At 40.6% G+C, this 20,033-nt stretch overlaps 1 protein-coding gene across 3 annotated transcripts in view; it reads left to right on the forward strand.

Moving 5' to 3' along the window:
- LOC107381755 (A disintegrin and metalloproteinase with thrombospondin motifs 7) overlaps positions 1-20,033 on the forward strand; it is a 195,738-nt gene that overhangs the window by 128,803 nt on the left and 46,902 nt on the right. For all 3 annotated transcript variants that reach the window (XR_008559369.2, XM_015953607.3, XM_070554887.1), the window contains exons 11-16: positions 1,560-1,705; positions 8,816-8,985; positions 9,069-9,202; positions 14,863-14,983; positions 15,104-15,348; positions 17,048-17,189. Coding sequence is in view for 2 of the 3 variants with exons in the window: in XM_015953607.3 (XP_015809093.3) it covers positions 1,560-1,705; positions 8,816-8,985; positions 9,069-9,202; positions 14,863-14,983; positions 15,104-15,348; positions 17,048-17,189 (958 nt within the window). In the remaining variant the exon portion in view is untranslated. The remainder of the gene's footprint in view (positions 1-1,559; positions 1,706-8,815; positions 8,986-9,068; positions 9,203-14,862; positions 14,984-15,103; positions 15,349-17,047; positions 17,190-20,033) is intronic.

The raw sequence follows: 20,033 nt of genomic DNA on the forward strand, positions 1-20,033 counted from the left end.
AATTATATTACATTATTTATGTGGACTCTCCGGGGATTATTTAAAGCTGAGAGGCGCAGAGCTCTGATCGATGACGCGCTCCAGACAGATGCGTCCTGAGCACGGCCACAGTAATATTCTCAAAGTGTTGCCACCTCAAAAACAAACTTAACACGCGATTGTTTATTTCAGCTCATATCCTTTTATGATTTCTGTCTTTTATTTGTGCTTGATGCGTTTCGCTGCTGCGGTACAGAGCACATCACCTGTTTCGTCCTCCGGTGACTTCACCTCACTGGTACGGTCAGTGCGCACTCTGCTATATTTGCGGTCGGTAGATCGTTTTGAACTGCAGTTCAAAGGTAATTCATGAGGTGAAAATATATGAAGCCAGGTAATAGTTTTTTTTTTCTTTTCAGGATTGAGAGGAAATGCAGGAAGATAATAGAAAAGAGAAAAATAGTCAAATAAAAACTAGTTCATTTTTGTATCTGGTGGTTGCAACAAACAGACGCCATTGAAGGTAATCAGAAGTGAGGAACAGAAAATGAAGAAATTCTTTCAATGTTTAGAGCAGCAGGAACTCTGAGAGGCTGCAGACGCATCAGTGAGTCAGGGGCCGCTGCGCAGGGGGAGGGGGAGAGGGCTGAAGCTGGGGAACAGTAAAGATGCAAAAACTACCGTTGTTAAAAGAGATGTGTGTTAAACTTAGAAAATGTGGGCGCAATTTTTAATTACTTGTCACCCCCACCCATGCGCAAGTTTCGGCATCTGTTTTATCTTGCACTTTAATTGGTTTGACATCAGTATTTGCATTCCGGGAACGTTTTATTTACAAATTAAGCACTGATGAGGATTGCTGTAAAGACTCTGACACTCGTCAGTGACTCAGTGCAATTAGCTGAGTTCCTTAAATAGAAAACGTTTTACTGATTGGCTTAATGAACTGAACTATATTGGAATGTTTACTTTGTGAAGTGCCTTGAGACAACTCTTGTCATGATTTGGTGTTATATAAATAAACTGAATTGAAAGAGAACTCAATCTGACTTAACAATCATCTGCAGGAAATTAATTTTTACTCCTAAAATTTGATTAATCTGTACAAATACAACATTGAAAATCTGTAAAATCAAATAACAGAAACACCCTGAATCACTTTTTACTAATTTATTTATTTCTAGCACAGTAAAATATTTCAAGCATTGGGAGTTTTCAGCTTCTGCAGACTGTGTCCTGACCAGACATGTAAATTTAAATTTAAATTCAGGAAATTATTAAAACTCTGTCATTAATCTTAAATGTCTGATTCATCCTTGGAAAGTCTTGTATTTTATTTTTAATGGTGTTATTGAAGGTGAACACTCCAGTATTTTTGTTTGAGTCTTGCTGCCCATAATGAAAGCAGACAAGCTCATATGTCTCAAGAGGAAACCCGACCCAATTCTGAGGCATTTTATTGTTTCAGAGTGAAAAGTTCTGATAAAATGTCACACATTACATCGTTTTACAAAACAAAAATAATAGAAGGGATTATAACATGGATAGTTTAAGGTGGAACTGTTGGTGTGTTTTCCCAGTGGTGTGTCCATGGAGAGTGTTTGCCGGTGGGATACCATCCTGAGAGTGTGAACGGAGGCTGGGCTCCGTGGAGCGAGTGGTCGGTCTGTTCGAGGACGTGTGGCTCGGGTGTCCAGAGTGCCCAAAGAGACTGTGATGATCCTGTGTGAGTAGGGGTGTTTTCATGTTTTAAAGGGAATTAGGATTTAAGCTAACTGCAAAACACACTTTTTATTATCAACCTCAAAAAAATTTGACAGCTTGAAGCAATTCGTGCACAAGTAGAAAAGCAATTATTACCTCTCCTCAGATTGCAAATTAAATATTTTGGCTGCAGGATATTTCATTCGGATAGCTGTGAAATTCAGCAAATGTGTTTATGTTTTAATTTGCACTCCAGATTCTTATTCTGGGTCATTTCAGGTAGAAATATGATTTTAGAAGAAGAAATATTTTGAACTATTTAACTGAAGTTATTTTGGGATTTTAATAAGTCCTGTGTAAAAATAGCTATCATCACACACACACACACACACACACACACACACACACACACACACACACACCTGTTGAGTGTATTTGCTCTCTTCATTACTTAATTATTTTCATTAAGTCAAAACTGTTACTTGGGCTATTTGTTGATTAAAGACAGGACAACAACAGCCCGGATTTCTATTGTCATGATTTACTAAAGTGCTTTTAATACTGAAGTGCATTAAACTTTCTAAACAGGTACTATCAGCCTTTAGATGTTTTTTCAGCGACTTTTCAACATGTTTGTGAATATAATAAAGCATGTCTAAATAATCACAGTTATGAGGACTGCTGAGCTAGCAAACCAAAGCCAAGAGCTGAGTGGTTTGCTGTCATCGTAAAACAATTTTGTGGCTTATGCAACATTTTGTTATTTCCCATCACGCGGTAGCTTTATTTTTCTGCATACAGATGTCAGATTCAGCAGGACTAATATTTCAGCTGAAATAACCATGCAATGTGGTGTAGAGGCTGAAGAAAGTGTGACATGACCTGCTTTGAATTTCAGAATTTCTGTGCCATTTTTCAGTACAGCAACTGTCTTATCGACACTAGCGTTAGCCTTTAGCACAACAGTCCTGATAAATGTCAAATATGTTTTTCCAAAGTGTGTCCAATCAGGAAGGTTACTGAGATGGTAACTATTTTTTACATGCATAATAACATTCAAAATGGTAGAAATAGCTCTTTAATTAACAACATGTTAATTCCACTTTATAGGTGCAATTTGTAAAAAATGACATCCTGTGGTCAAATATGGGTACTGCAATCCATTATTTTTTTTAAGCAAAATATCACTGCCACTTTGTGAGATTCATGGCGGTTGCCGGTTTCGGATCCTGTGGACTCATGCAGCTCAGATCAGCATCGTGGCAGAGTTTTGGAAAATACCTGCAGGCTCCATAGAGCCCAGATCAGCATTGGAACCAGGTCGGGAAGATCCGTGCTGAACCCCAGAAGGGGCCAAGGCCGCTGGTTTCTGGTTAGGAAATGGCTCAGAACCATCCATCCCCGACTTCTGGAAGAGGATGAGCAGCTCTTAAAAATATTAGTGGACTCCTGGAGCCTATAGGCCAGGGTCGGACCCAGGTCAGGACCACCCTGAATAGAATGACAGGTCTCTCTCTCTCTCTCTCTCTCTCTCTCTCTCTCTCTCTCTCTCTCTCTCTCTCTCTCTCTCTCTCTCTCTCTCTCTCTCTCTCTCTCTCTCTCTCTCTCTCTCTCTCTCTCTCTCTCTCTCTCTCTCTCTCTCTCTCTCTCTCTCTCTCTCGCAAGTGCTAGGCTACAAACAGTTTACAAATGCTCCTTATAGTTTAATATCAGGAAAGAATATTAACTGACCAATAATGTTTTTTTAATTGTCTGGTACATGACAGTAATCTGTACAAAACTGTGATGTTAACACACGAGTTTAAACTAGCATCGTTCACTCACCGAGACACCTGCTCTCTCCACGGAACCTCCTGACACCACAGCTAAATATCTCACCTTTGGCCATAATTTCTCCCTCTGGCTTGTCTCTGCTCTGTGGGGCGAGCAGCAGCTTCATTACTGTATGGTTGTGCTCCATCATAAGTAAATATAAACATTTAAACTTTCTTCTGTGCCAGAGCCGGCATTCAAATCCATATTTTTCTCAGGATCACGCTAACAGTTCTCCCTCTGCCGACGTCACTTCTAGTTTGGCACAAAATACTTTTTTTTTTCACAAAAACAACTTCCAAAGCATAAATAATTTGTGTACGTTTTTATTTAGAATTAGTCCCTATTATGTTTCTCTAAACTCTGGTTCAAGGGAGACTCTAACCTGCAAAATGCTCTTGAATAGTTCCCTCACAAAGTCCAAGAGTCGTTGATCATAATTAAAGATGCAAGAGGCGGGAGAGTGATTGGCTCAGTAATGGAGGCTGACAAAGAACTGCAGCTTCCTCACCGAGGACACTCCGCATCAAAGTGGTCATGTACCGGCAAACTCAGAAGTATCTTCCAAAGTTATCTTGTTAGTTCCTGTCAGGGTTCATCCTCCAGTGTGTGCAGCCTAATGGTGGTGGAGGAAATAAACTGAGGCACTTTTGCAGGAAAGAATGGGATGTGAGACATTCCTCCTTTAGGTTTTGCATGCCTTGTGCTTCTCACTCAGATCCAGGACAGCTGCTCTTCTTTCCAGCCTGCAACTCAAGCCTAATTACGATCACTGACTTGAACTTACTATTCCCATTAGGACTCTATGTGAGTCACGGCTGAATGAAGCTTGATAACACTGTTGTCAGCTTTGCAACCGACAGCAGACCTCAGCTGAACCACAGCATTATCACAAACTTTATTATTTAATGTTTTTAGTCAGAGTCGCTATCCATGCATCTAAAAGCTTCCCCCTTCCAGGTTCTTCTAGTTGTGTACAGTTTAAGTTAATCTCCTCTAAATGTATTTTGTATTGCACCTTATGAAGTTCATTTGTAAACTTGGCTTCAGGATCAGGGCTGTGCGTCGACTCCACTAATCATCGCCAGGCTCCTCTTTTCTTGTCTTCTCCTCTCGACCCGAATCTCCTTCCTCCTAATCCATCCATACACTTTTTTTTCTCCTCCCACTCATCTCTTCATCCTTCATCTCACTCCTACACTTCCCTCATTATACCCCCTTTTCATGTCACTCATTAAGCTCAGCTCCCTTTTGTTTTTTTTTTTGTAAGTCCTGCTAAGTCACAACAAAAAGACTTTAAGTAAATCAAACTGTCGAAATGAATAACATTCGTCACAATAAATTCTGTTCATTCATATTCTCCTCCCTCAGCAATCTTCTTCTCCATTTCTGACCTCTTTCGTAACACTATCAAAGGTTAAAGTCCCATTAGTTGGCTCATACTGGTGAAATTTGTTCTCTGCATTTGACCCGTTCTTAGATGGAGTGGTGAGCTGCAGCAGTGGCTGCACTCAGGAACTATACAGTGGTTTAACCCCCTAATCAAACCTCCTAATGCTGAGTTTCAGGTGGGGAGGCATTTTTTAAGTCTTTGCTATGACCAAACCGTGGATGTCAATCTTCCATGGTGGACACTGATACCACTAGGCCACTGAGCTGCTTTATCAATTTAATCCATTCCTGCTTTCCCTGAATCCCATCTGGATGGGTCAAACAGTGGCTAAATGATTGGTCCAAAGAACCTGAGGCACAACATTCTCATCCATCCATTCAGTCATCCTGTCTTCCTCAACTCTTATTAAACCAGAAAACTCAACAGATTTCTTCTTTAGTCTTTGTTAACATCATCAACAAAATCCTATATTTAAACAACTCTTGAGCTCAGCTTTGAAACAAGACGTGCAGAAATAGACAGTAAAACACATATATGGTAAAATTATGATATTTATTTTAGTTTTTACGTTTCTTGACTTTACCTTTCCCTTCAGTGGTGTGAAAAGCAGCAAATGTTCCAGTTGAAAAAGGTAATCATAGAACAGTTTAAGTCCAAAACTGCTAACAGTTGTGTTTATTTCACCTCAGAATCCAGAGATCTGAGTTTCATCGTGCCACTACTCACAATGGATTTAGACAAAAACATCCTCCATTCTGAAAATGCTTAAACTGCAATTGTTTTGGTATAATAATGGGAAAAAGAAGTCAAATATTTGTTTTGATGCTGGAAAATCTTCAATCGTCAACATTGAAGGTGCTTAAATTAGACTTTTGCAAAGATATAAGAACTCTGAAAATAACGACGTTTGAGTCATAATCCATACAAATTTGAGTTTGACCCACACTGAGGATGACTGGTAGTGTTAATATGCTACTTTTGGCATGGTTTTGTGGCATTTTATCAAGGATTAAAAAAACATTTGTAATTGCAACAACTTTTTGTAGAACAGCTCATGGAATATTTTAGGTGAGATCTGGTTTTTAACAGAGAAAGCCTGACAAAAGGAGTTTATAGTGTCTTTGTGGTAGAAGAGCAAATCTTCTCTGAACCTGCGTGATATTCACTAATGAGAAGGTAAACCAGGTGATCTGATGGCAGTGCGAAAACTGAACGATTGAGCCAAAGACATTTGTTACCATTCGGGTTTAAGGCAGAATCATAAATCAGAGTTTTATGTGGATATTTGTAATTGAGACTTAAGACACCCCTCAAAAAATAATGACCTGAATGGCATTAAATAAATCTCCAAGAACAAAATAAGGAACCTTGGTGTTGTCTTTGACCAGGACATGTCATTTAAATCCCACGTTAAACAGGTTTGTAGGATTTCCTTTTTCCACCTTCGAAATATTGCTAAGATTAGAAGCATCCTTTCCAGGAGTGATGCTGAAAAACTAGTTCATGCATTTATTACATCAAGACTGGATTACTGTAATTCATTACTCTCAGGAAGTCCACAAATAGTAGTTAAAAGTCTTCAGCTTGTCCACAATGCTGCAGCTAGAGTTCTGATGAGAATTAAAAAGAGAGATCATATCTCTCCTGTCTTAGCTTCCCTACACTGGCTACCTGTTATGTTCAGAATAGATTTTAAGATCCTCCTTCTCACATATAAAGCTCTTAATAAACAAACTCCATCATACATCAGTGACCTGATTGTTCCATATGTTCCAACCAAGCACTTCGCTCTCAGACTGCAGGTTTACTGGTGGTTCCCAGAAGATCTAAAAATAGGATTGGAGACAGATATTTTAGCTATCAGGCTTCTCTCTTGTGGAACCAACTCCCAGCTTTAGTCCATAAGGCAGACACCTTGTCTACTTTTAAGACTTAAAATATTTTTTAAAAGAAGAAGCTGCAATGATGTTCTGCTAAGCTGTGGTAGCCTCATGGAGGGGGCTATCGGCTTGAACACTGTTGCTAACCACTTAAATATTTTCTCTCTCCTGATAATAACTTTTTGCTTTCTTTGACATTGAATGTGCTACTACTAGTTTACCTGTTTAATTATAAATACACTAGGATAAATACAACAAAGTTTAACTCTCACCAAATAGCATATTTACTAACTGTGTGTGTGTGTGTGTGTGTGCGTGCGTGCGTGCGTGCGTGCGCGCGCGCTCTGTCTTCTTGATCCCCAGTGAGTCGTGGAGGATGGCTGCTTATACTGAGCCAGGATCCTCTGAAGGTTTCCTCCTGTTAAAAGGGAGTTTTCCTCTCCACTGCCGCTTAATGCTTGCTTAGTGTGAGGATTGCTGCAAAGACTCTGACACTAGTCAGTGACTCGATGCAATCTGCTAGGTTGCTTATATAGGAAACTTTTTTCTGATTGGCTTAATGAATTGACCTGTATTGGAATGTTTAGCATGCGAAGTGCCTTGAGACGACTCTTGTCGTGATTTGGCGCTATATAAATAAATTTGAATTGAATTGAATGAATAAATAAAACATCATCTGTGTTCTAAATATGAGGGACTTTTTAGTCTGCATACCTGGATAAATGACAGAGTGGAAAACCGTGTGAGGACTAATGAGAGAAAACAGATGAAACAGTAAAATGTCTAAGTTGGAGAGTCTGAAAGCTGCCTGCTGGCAACAACATCTCCCGTTCAAATATAATTCTTTTGTTTTCCCACACAGTTTATTCATTTCATTTCACTTTATTTGTAAAGCCCTTTCCTCGACCTTTTTCGGACACCCAAGGTGCTGGACAATACAACAAGCAATAAGAAGTGCAAGTTGCGGATTTTATGTGGAAGAGACAGTGTCAGATCTGGATTTTATATATTGCAAAAGATGGACTCTGTTCTATTAAACATGCATGCAAAGTCCTAACTTTGAAAGTGCACACATCTCCAAAATTACAAGTAGTGAATGCTTTATTTCCTGTCCTAAACTTTGACTTTCAAGAGGTCATTTATACATTAAAAACTGATTTGTATGACTTAAGCCACTGCTAACTCAAAGTGTTGACATATTTTGGTTCTGTTAACCTTATAAATCGGTGAGTTGTGCAGTAGCTCAGTCCTGATGAAAGATTCTCTGTCTGACTGACACTTCAATCACTTTCAGAGACTATCTGATATCTACGTTATCTACTCTAAATGTAACTGCTCAAAGATAATTTGAATTAAAATGCAAACCTGGTTTTAAATGTACAATAACTTGACTTCTATAGTGAAATAATCACAAAACTGTCTTATGTCTCAATCATGTTGGAAGGAATGGTGCATTCAGTCAGATTTTGTTCTCAGCCGGCTGCGAGGTTGTAGGATTTCCTTCTTTCATGAAAAGGCCAAAGAGGGACGTAGTCTTTGATTACAATGTGTGAGCCCACGGTGTTGCAGAGTCTGCTGGCATTCCAGCAACAAGCTCCTGAGTTGTGCACAAAATATTAGGAGGACAGACCCAGAAGTTATTTATTGTACCCCTAAGAAGCCAACCTTTTGTTTTACCATAATATTAACTAAAGAAGACTAGAGGCTAATGTTGAGCTAACAATGCTAATGGTGAATTAGCAACTAAAAATATCTGAAGCTACTTTTTCAATCACCAACAATTTGATACTACAGTAAATGTGTATTGATTTACTTATCAACTTACTGTGTAACTCATCTTCGTTCGTCATCTAGAATCTTGTTGCTGATCCATAAACGGCAACAGCCGTGAAACGGGAGTGACAGAGTCACTGGTGTGTTTAGAAAAATGGACTGCAGTACCCAAGTTTGACCACAGGATGTCATTGTTACTTCATTCTTACATCATGCACTTTTAACGTAGACATCAATCATTAGAGGAGTGGTAATAACTTTGACTTTGCTTCAGTCCTAAATACAGAGGCAAATATTGTTTGGGAGAACGACTGAAGTACAGGATCTGCAACATTGACCCATGTCCTCATGACCAGCCCACCTTCAGACATGCCCAGTGTGCTCACTTTAATTCCCTGTCCTACAAGGGCAAGCTCTACAAGTGGGAGGCTGTCATCAACAAGGGTGGGTTCATCCAGCCTGGTTCTCTTTAGGTTTTACTTTTATAAGTTGGATCGTTTTGAGTTTGTCTTTTGTTTTTTCGACAGCCAACCCCTGTGAACTGCACTGCCGTCCACTTAATGAACATTTTTCTGAGAAAATGCGAGATGCCGTTACTGACGGGACACCGTGTTATGAAGGCAACAAGAGCAGAGACATGTGCATCGGTGGTATTTGTCAGGTATCGTGTCAGCTCACATCCATCACATCCTCCAAACTGCACTTATATTGCTAAACGTCTGTTACTGTTCCAGATACCGCAGTTTTCAAACACTTGACTGTTTTTGCTGATTACTGATCTGACTGGTTATACCGGACACACCCATCTTAGTTATGATTCAAATTTTTTGTCCTTTTTAAAGGACCTGTTTGTTCCTGGTTTACTTCTGATCCAATCTTGAATGCATCCTTTTGACCCAGACGTTTTATTTTTTTATTTTTTATGTGGATTTTACCTTTTACCCAGTCCTCATCTATAGGTTTCCTACGTAGTTGGAAATTACATTGCTGCATCTTGTTTAGGACCTCCAGACTTGAATCTATCACAGCGTCAGTCATGCTGTTTTTGAAGTTAACCCACACCTTGTTTTCTTCAGGCGAGTGTTGCATATTTGACATTCTGCGTGACAATGAGCCTGTTGATAGGAAAATCGGAGTGGCCGTTATCTTCACAGATAGGCAGGAGCACAAGCCGAATGCTATCACCTTGGGCTAAAATGCCAGCTGCTGATAGACACAGTCTGAATACTGAGCGGACACCGGTCCGACACTCGGCTCTGACTTTATGACATTTTGTGACATATTTTTTCAGTCACCTTTACGTCCTTGGTACATTTACAGTTGTGTTTATTAGAGAGTCAGTAGAGCATTTCTCTAGTTAAACGTTCATTTCTTACTGACATCATTTGTACTTTTTTCAGTCATCCTGCTTTTCAGAAGATTGTTCATTTATTGCATCCTCTGGTAATTATTTTTCACTGCTTTAAATTATAAGATTACTCATGACTGATTGATTCCTGGGGTATATTAGCTGTAGTGGTCATCTTGATGTGCTGACTCCAAAAAGGAATCTAATGTAGAAGTAAAGCTGAAAAGTTTCTTCTTCTTCGTGTCATTAAAATCTGTCTTGTAGGTTATGACATATTTTACTAACAAACGATGATCATCACCTTCCTCCCTCCCTTCCTGCTTCAGGTGATAACAAGTCCTATTGCAAGTTTGGATTAGAATGTAATGATCATTTATGGAAATATCTGAACCTCCTGCCAGTTGCAATATCGTATTTACAATTAAAATTTCATTGGATGACCTGCATAACTTAATATTGCAATGCAGCTTTTGCTTTTCTAAGACACACATTTTAACAATTTGTTAATAAAAAGACACCACACAAGTACAGTCAGGTCCATAAATATTGGACACAATTTTTACCTTTTGGCTCTATACACCATCACAGTGGATTTGAAATGAAACACAAATGATGTGCTGTAACTGCAGACTGACAGCTTTAAGGGCTTTGAGGGTAAGTACATCCAAATCAGGTGAACGGTGTAGGAATTACAACAGTTTGCATATGTGCGTCCTGCTTGTTAAGGGACCAAAAGTAATGGGACAGAATAATAATCATAAATCAAACCTTCACTTTTTAATACTTGGTTGCAAATCCTTTGCAGTCAATTACAGCCTGAAGTCTGGAGCACATGGACATCACCAGATGCTGGTCTCATCCGTGGTGGTACTCTGCCAGGCCTCTACTGCCACTGTCTGCAGTTCCTGCTTGTTCCTGGGGCATTTTCCTTTCAGTTTTGTCTTCAGCAAGTGAAATGCATGTTCAGTCGGATTCAGGCCAGGTGATTGATTTGGCCATTGCATAACATTCCACTTCTTTGCCTTAAAAAAACTTTTTGGTTGCTTTTACAGAGCTTTGGTTCGTTTTTCTGCCCTGTTAAGAGCCGTCCAATGAGTTCTGAAGTGGTTGGCTGAGTTTGAGCAGATAATATTACCCAAAACACTTCAGAATCCATCCCGCTGCTTTTGTCAGCACTCACATCATCAACAAATACAAGAGAACCTGTTCCACTGGCAGCCATGACACTACCACCATGTTTGTCTGATGAGGTGGTATGCTTGGGATCATGAGTAGTTCCTTTTCTTCCCCATACTCCTCTTCCCATCACTCTGGTCTCATCTGTCCATGTTGTTCCAGAACTGTGAAGGCTTGTTTAGATGTTGTTTGGCAAACTAATCTGGCTATCCTGTTTTTGAGGCTCACCAATGGTTTACATCTTGCGGTGTATGCCCTTCGGTGAAGTATTCTCTTGATTGTTGACTTTGACACTCATATGGCCTGGAGGGCCGGTATTCAGCATGTAACGTGAGGAAATATGGGTTTTCTGTCACAATGGTGGTGTTGGACTCAGCTGTGTCATAGCTGGGTCGCTGAGAACTTTCACCCACAGATTAAGACCTGAACGCCAGCGAGTCTGGGAGGAAACCATAACATCTGCCACCTGCAGTCTACCAGAAGATGTGTTTACATGAGTTGTACCCAGACCAAGTCAAAACATAAAGTTTAAACTTCTTTTTCTTGATTTTAATGTTAAAGTAACCATTATCATTTTGCTCATTATAAATGTGATTAATCAAATGAATGACTATTTAGCTTTGGGGTAATTATAATGGTTTAATGAATCCATTCTTAAATAATGTTGAGAATGTTTGTTACTGACCTTCACACACACTCAAGCACAAACATTCACACACATCCACACACACACACAGTAACGCGTGACGGCCATAACCCGGCTTACGACGTTTACCGTGCAATCAAGCAACAGTAGGTGCCTACGGGCATTCCGTTCAGATTCCGTTTCTATAAGTCGCTCATGCAATGGAGATATTTTCCACAATAGCTCGCCCACAGTGTCAACACACTGAGACGAAAGGTGTCCGAGAATTTAGTCTCGGTTCTGAGGTTCGGAGAATTTAGTGAGCGGAACAATTTCCGGTTAAGTTCAAAATAAGACATCAAAGTGAAACACAGAGAAAAGCGTTGTTTGTAGCTTTTAGATGTAAGAAATCAGACATATCGCAGATATAGAAGACTGGATACGCTCGCCATTAAATGTAGCGTTATTGATTTATGCTCTTTTATGAAAGAGAAACCATGCTACGTATTAATTCGGAATATTAATTTTAATAAATCAATAACCAAATTTTATATTGTTCAGAAGACTCAAAGGTTGTTTTCATCCATAAACTGCCGATAATATCTGAGTGTCTGTGTTTCAGTTCAATGAGGAAACAAGTTTGAAGGATTAACAGTTTTAATTCTTCAAATTAAACTAATGATTTTGAAAATTGACAAACAGGAAATAACAATCACATTGGCAACTTTGTGGGACAATCTTTTAACAGTTTATATGCTGTTCTTGCTCAAATAGACCTTCTGGTGAATTTATGAAGATTGAGAATGTTGTGACATGAATGCGTGTGTGAGTCTGATTTTGCTTCAGGAAGAAACAGGTGTCTGAGTGAGGTGATGGTTTGGATAAACTTAGGTCTTATCAGTGAACCGCATCAAACGCTAAAACCGTGCTCTGTCTCACCGAACTCTTGTGGACCCTCTTTCGGATCCGGGCCGTGGAGGATGTTGTGGTTCATCCAGATGACACCGGCGGCTGACAGGAGACGTAGGTGTCGAATGGAACCGGTCCAGAGTTGCCCTCGGTACACGTGGATGGTAGAGCGTTTTATCGATGCGCTTTCTTAAGTTAATTCACTCAGAAATCAAAAGACTCGGTAATGAGTCTTCGTTAGAAGTCGCGATTCAGCTATTCTGCCTGGCTTGGCAGAAACAGCGTGAAAGGGGGGAAGAACGAGCCAACAGGCTCTGCCCCCCCTTTGGTTTTCAGGTCTGTTCTCTCTCGTTGTCCAACACGAACTGAATCATCAGACTGAAAACTTACCAAAAACCTTTCTCTTCTCAAAGCAAACGTGCGTCATCAAATGTGTCTGGAGTTTACTGTGAGCAGGTGTGTGTGGATGTGTGTGAATGTTTGTGCTTGAGTGTGTGTGAAGGTCAGTAACAAACATTCTCAACATTATTTAAGAATGGATTCATTAAACCATTATAATTACCCCAAAGCTAAATAGTCATTCATTTGATTAATCACATTTATAATGAGCAAAATGATAATGGTTACTTTAACATTAAAATCAAGAAAAAGAAGTTTAAACTTTATGTTTTGACTTGGTCTGGGTACAACTCATGTAAACACATCTTCTGGTAGACTGCAGGTGGCAGATGTTATGGTTTCCTCCCAGACTCGCTGGCGTTCAGGTCTTAATCTGTGGGTGAAAGTTCTCAGCGACCCAGCTTTGACACAGCTGAGTCCAACACCACCATTGTGACAGAAAACCCATATTTCCTCACGTTACAAGCACGTTTTGGTTTTAACTCTGTTTCAACACGCCTGGTTTCAATCAGCAGGTGATTAACAAGCGTCTGCAGAGCCTGCACAGGTGAAAGTGTGTTGAATCAGAGAAACCACGAAAATGTGTTGGATACCAGACCTCGAGGACCGGAACTGAATACCCTGTCCTAGAGAGTGCTCATGGTCTGGCCAACTGTTGTGAAGGGTGTTTTCTTCACCAAGGAAAGAATTCTTTGGTCTTACACCACAGTTGTTTTCCATGGTCTTTCGGGTCTTTAGGTGTTGCTGAGCTTCCCAGTGTGTTCCTTCTTTTTAAGAATGTTCCAAACAATTGTTTTGGCCACGCCTAATGTTTTAGCTATCTCTCTGATAGGTTTGTTTTGTTTATTCAGCCTAATGATGGCCTGCTTTACTGACAGTGACGGCTCTTTGTATCTGATCTTGTGAGTTGACATCGACAGATTCCAAATGCAAATAGCACACTTGAAATGAACTCTGGGCCTTTTATCTGCCTATTGTAATTGGGATAATGAGGGACTAACACACACCTGGCCATGGAACAGTTGAGAAGCCAATTGTCCCATTACTTTTGGTCCCTTAACAAGTGGGAGGCACATATGCAAACGTGTAATTTCTACACCGATCACCTGATTTCTATGTAAATACCCTCAAAAAATAAGCTGACACCATGCTTGTTTCATTTCTAATCCATTGTGGTGCTGTACAGAGCCAAAATGTTAGGATTGTGTTTATGTCCCTGTATTTATGGATCTGACTGTATTTGTGCTTAGATTTTACAAATGTATCGATGCTGTGTGCGTACAATTCTTCAACAAGACCCCTAATCTAATGCACCGCCCCAACATTGTTGTCATTTTCTGTGGAAAAACAATCAAATTCCTTCTTCAACCAAGGCACTGTGGTTTCTGTTGATGAGTTTTGGAATATTTCTTTTCCTGCATTTAGGCTTCAGCTGAAACAGTGAGAGGCCTTCGTACTTGCACATTTGTGCTGTCTTAAAATGAAAATGCACGTCAGTGTTTTCACTAAAGTGAACAATTTTTACCTCTGAACTATACTTGGCTTCTGCTTTATTGTAAATTTGATTTTATTTCATGCTTTGCTTTTGCACCTGTTGTGAGCAGCAGCTCTGCATGTGGGGAGATAAAAACCAAAAGGTAGTGCAGAGCAATTTTTAACGTCACACCAGATTTTATTCATTTTATTTGCATCACCTTGAACTCAGAGCCCTGTGAGACAGCCTGTGCTGTTTTTGTAGGTTTTACTAGTTTCTGTGTGACTCCCTTTCAAGAGCTTATCTCTTGAAGGAAAAAGGATAAGAGCTGCAGCCTACCAATGTCGGCCTAATGTCTGTTAGGATGATGTGAGAACTTTTGTGTTGCAGAACATTGGCTGTGATTATGTGATTAACTCCGGCTCTGTTGAGGATCGCTGTGGAGTCTGTAACGGGAACGGCTCCACCTGCACAACCGTCAGGAGAACGTTTGAGCAGCATGAAGGGATCGGTAGGTTCAGTCTACTTTAGCAGTAAGCCTTTTAAATAATGTATGTTGTCACATTGTGGAAAAGGGGGCTAAAGGTGACTTTATAATTTGGGTGATGGTTGATTATTGACTCTTTTTCAGGATACATTGATATTGGGCTGATCCCGGAAGGAGCCTGGAACATCCTGATTGAGGAAGTGGCTGAAGCTGGGAATTACCTGGCTCTGCGAAGCGACAACCCCGGCCAGTATTATCTGAATGGTGGCTGGACAATCCAGTGGAACGGAGAATACAAAGCTGCTGGAACCGTGTTCACCTACGAGAGGTCGGGAGACCTGGAAAACCTGACGTCTCCTGGGCCAACAATGGAGCCTATGTGGATTCAGGTTTGAATTGTTTTTCATGTGGCCTTAATCAGTGATGAACCTAGTCAATCTCTGTTCATGCAAACCTCTTCTAGTGGAAAGCATAGGGAGGATAAAGATGAATTTCTTTTCTTGTACAGGTACAAACCCTTTGGTCCTTTTGAATGTTGCATCGTGAACAAAACTTTGAGTTCTGTAGCTTCTCTCTTGAGCTCTTGTAGTGTAGATGCTGTGAAAAGGGTGAGTTGAAACCTTCAGCGGTTGACTCGATGTAGTCCCTCATCAACTTTGAGGTTTGTTTCATTTACGGGTTGAATCCATCCGCCTTTGTTCCTCAGCTTCAGACCTGGATAGATTTCCTCCACCAGTTTTTATATTGATTTCTTACTTCACTGATGCAAGATGTTTTCTGTCCCAGTGTCTGCAACACAAGTTTAGCATGATATAATTTATACAGATGTAACGAATATTGCAAATGAATGAACGTTTAGAAGATACATTCTTTTTTCAACCTAAATTTGTATGTAGATTCTTGCTATTTTTACTGTACTGCGTGTCCGTTTCTTGCTCTATTCTTGTATCTGATGCTCAAATTTGGGATGCAAACACGTGATGTTGTGTTTCTTTCTTGAAGATCGTCCCTTGAGGGTCATGATTGTGTTGTTGGAACAGTTCAGCGGCTCTTCAAGCTCATCTAAAGCTTCCCAAATCTCCTTTCTAAGCTCCTTTGCAGCCAAGTAGCCATTTTAATTGGTCTTTCGCACAGACAGATTCCTGAAATACTTTTTGTTCCTTTTCCGGGTCTTAACTCGACCCTGCACTTTTTGGCGTTAATTGCTTTCTTAATTGTAAATTGAGAAAACGTTGTGAGAAAGTTAGAAAAGGTTAGTGTCAAAAAGCAGCAGAGTGTTGGGATAAAGTTTTAGATGCTAAAGTGTTTGTTTTTACCTGAATGTATTTGTACCTAAAACAATTTTAATTTGAGCAGCAAAGCCACATATTTTAAGTTGTCTGAATGTATCATCAAAGTGTTCACTCGTCAAACTCAAACCTCACATCACTATCTTTTCTGTAAGCCCAAGTTGTCTCTACATCCGTCCCTTCTGACATTTAAATGACAGCCATAGTATGCAGGTGAGAATCTGACAGGGAAATGAAATATCAATAAGTTAGGCACTACAGCAGGAGAATAAGATTTCCACAAAATACCTTTTCACCTCTGTGTCTTATCCTCCAGAGGCATGTAGAGCTGTGTTTTTGCTAAGAAGGGTGACAAGTAAGGTGGCACATCTCAATTTCCAAAATGTTCTTTCTTCATTCTTCTCACATCACAGCAATATAATGTCCACTACATTTACAGTACAAATGTTTTTATTAGTTAACTGTGCTACGTTTAATTTTTGAGTAATAGATCTTGTGCTCCATTTTTACTTTTTACCAACTAAGTTAATTCTTCAGAGATGTTCAAGCTGTCACGGGAGACAGACAGCAGTGTGTGTGTGTGTGTGTGTGTGTGTGTGTGTGTGTGTGTGTGTGTGTGTGTGTGTGTGTGTGTGTGTGCGTGTGCGTGTGCGTGTGTGCGCGCGTGCGCGTGTGTGTGTGTGTGTGTGTGCGTGTGCGCGCGTGTGTGCGCGTGTGCGCGCGTGTGTGTGTGTGTGTGTGTGTGTGTGTTTGTCAGTGAAAAAGAGCTGTTCTCAGCTCTCAAATATGTGTGTTGTAGCTTCTCTTCCAGGAGACCAATCCAGGAATCCGCTACGAGTACACCATTAGTCGAAATATTTCCGAGGACAACAACATTCCCGGAGCTGTTTACTTCTGGAAATATGGATCGTGGACTGAATGCAGTGTTACCTGTGGGACAGGTGAGACAACCAGCTTAAGCTCAGATGATGGACTGATATATCTCACATTGAGATGGTACCTATGTCGTACAATCTATGGAACAGATTTTGATCTTGGGTTCTGATTGTATCCTGATTTTTTTCACTGCTCAGTTTTACCAAACCTCAATGCTTCAGTCTTTCTGTCTGGGTTCTAAGCACCGTCGGTGCAGTAAAATGTGTATATCATCAAAATGGGATCCAGACTTTAAAGCTAAGACTAACGTAAAACACGACCTAGGCCATGAACACAGCTAAGAAGCTTTGATGACTGAGCCCAGGTTGCAGTGAAACACTTCCTGATAAACGGTGCGGGGAATGCTGGGAAGTGGAATTCTAGATGTGAGGTGGATGAGCTGGGATCGTGACACTTGGCCGTCCAGTGGCTGGAGTGCTGGGCTGGACACCTTCACCTCTGGACTACCATAGCCAATACAGCAACTGGCTTGCCTAAGATGCTGTTTGCAGGCATGTTTTGTCGGGAGCAAGCATGGGTGGAGTTTCACTGAAACTAACCAATTTATTTCCAGGTAGAAATTCAATAATGAAAATAACTCATGATCAAGATAGATGACATCTCAATGGTGCTCAAATGTCCCTGCCTTTCCTCTTAAAGGTTTAAAATAGGAAGATATGGAACCATTAAAACCAGTTTTGATACCCATCTAAAAACATGCGTTACTTTGGTAATACTCGTCTGTTACACCATACGTTACTGTGGATAAGACGAGTCAAAAGGGCTGGAGAAAATGGCTCGGTGCTTCAAAGCAATTCTACACTTCTGACACTCTGATGGAAGAATGGAAATTTGTTCTCCCAGTAATGTTCTCTAATTTGCTGTTCTGACGATGGTTCTGTCAAACGTGTCCCTGAAATATCCTCGTGCTGCTCCCTCAGTCTCACTCACATGTTCATTTTCATTATAAACCGGGCCACCGCTGACCTCTATAATCAGGAGGTAATGCAACACAAGTGTACTATTGTAGAGCATCAGTCTATTCTTGCACACGGCCCGATCACATCCTGCTTTGAGCCATCTCTGTGACATAAGCACCTGAGTTTTGGCCTCACATCAGTGAATGTTAATTGCCTAATTTTGCTGTGAGGCAGAGACGAGAGTAAAACTTGTTGCTTGTGCTGTTGGGCATACATTTTTTTTTACCTTACACCTCTGGCTGTTAGGAGGCCTTGATTGAAATTTGCAGGGGGGTCTTGGTTTTGCAGAAACCTCTAAGAATCTAAAGTGGACTCTTTGTTTTTATTTATTAGTATAATTACATACCTCCACTTACAAGGTGAGAGGAACACTGAAAAATAATTCATATGAGAGTTTGTTGTTGATGTAAAACTTGGTAAAAGGAACATATATATGACTTTTTTTCTTCTGTTATAGTTTCATGATATATACAGGTGCTGGCCAGTAAATTAGAATATCATCAAAAGGTTGAAAATATTTCAGTAATTCCATTCAAAACGTGAAACTTGTACATTATATTCATGCAATGCACACAGACCAATGTATTTCCGATGTTTATTACGTTTAATTTTGATATTTATAGGTGACAACCAATGAAAACATCAAATCTGGTATCTCAGAAAATTAGAATATTCTAAAGGCCAATGAAAAAATGTTTGTTTCTCTAATGTTGGCCAACTGAAAAGAATGAACATGAAAAGAATGTGCATGTATAGCACTCAATACTTAGTCGGGGCTCCTTTTGCCTCAATAACTGCAGTAATGCGGCGTGGCATGGACTCGATCAGTCTGTGGCACTGCTCAGGTGTTATGAGAGCCCAGGTTGCTCTGATAGTCGTCTTCAGCTCCTCTGCATTGTTGGGTCTAGCGTATTGCATCCTCCGCTTCACAATACCCCATAGATTTTCTATGGGGTTAAGGTCAGGCGAGTTTGCTGGCCAATCAAGGACAGGGATACCATGGTCCTTGAACCAGGTGCTGGTGGTTTTGGCACTGTGTGCAGGTGCCAAGTCCTGTTGAAAGGTGAAGTCTGCATCCCCATAAAGTTGGTCAGCAGCAGGAAGCATGAAGTGCTCTAAAACTTCCTGGTAGATGGCTGCATTGACCCTGGACCTCAGGAAACAGAGTGGGCCAACACCGGCAGATGACATGGCACCCCACACCATCACTGACGGTGGAAACTTTACACTGGACCTCATGCAACGTGGATTCTGTGCTTCTCCGCTCTTCCTCCAGACTCTGGGTCCTTGATTTCCAAAGGAAATGCAGAACTTGCTTTCATCAGAAAACATAACTTTGGACCACTCAGCATCAGTCCAGTCCTTTTTGTCCTTGGCCCAGGCGAGACGCTTCTTGCGCTGTTTCATGTTCAAGAGTGGCTTGACACACGGAATGCGACACCTGAATCCCATGTCTTTCATGAGTCTCCTCGTGGTGGTTCTTGAAGCGCTGACTCTAGCTGCAGTCCACTCTTTGTGGATCTCCCCCACATTTTTGAATGGGTTTGTCGTAACAATTCTCTGCAGGGTGCGGTTATCCCTAGAGCTTGTACACTTTTTTCTACCACATTTTTTCCGTCCCTTCGCCTGTCTGTTAATGTGCTTGGACACAGAGCTCTGCGAACAGCCAGCTTCTTTAGCAATCACCTTTTGTGTCTTGCCCTCCTTGTGCAAGGTGTCAATGATTGTCTTTTGGACAGCTGTTAAGTCAGAAGTCTTCCCCATGATTGTGGTGCCTTCAAAACAAGACTGAGGGACCTTTTAAAGGCCTTTGCAGGTGTTTTGAGTAAATCAGCTGATTAGAGTGGCAGCAGGTGTCTTCTATATTCAGCCTTTTCAGAATATTCTAAT

The sequence above is a fragment of the Nothobranchius furzeri genome, chromosome 9 (genome assembly GCF_043380555.1).
Source record: "Nothobranchius furzeri strain GRZ-AD chromosome 9, NfurGRZ-RIMD1, whole genome shotgun sequence".
NCBI classification, from domain to species: Eukaryota; Metazoa; Chordata; class Actinopteri; order Cyprinodontiformes; family Nothobranchiidae; genus Nothobranchius; species Nothobranchius furzeri.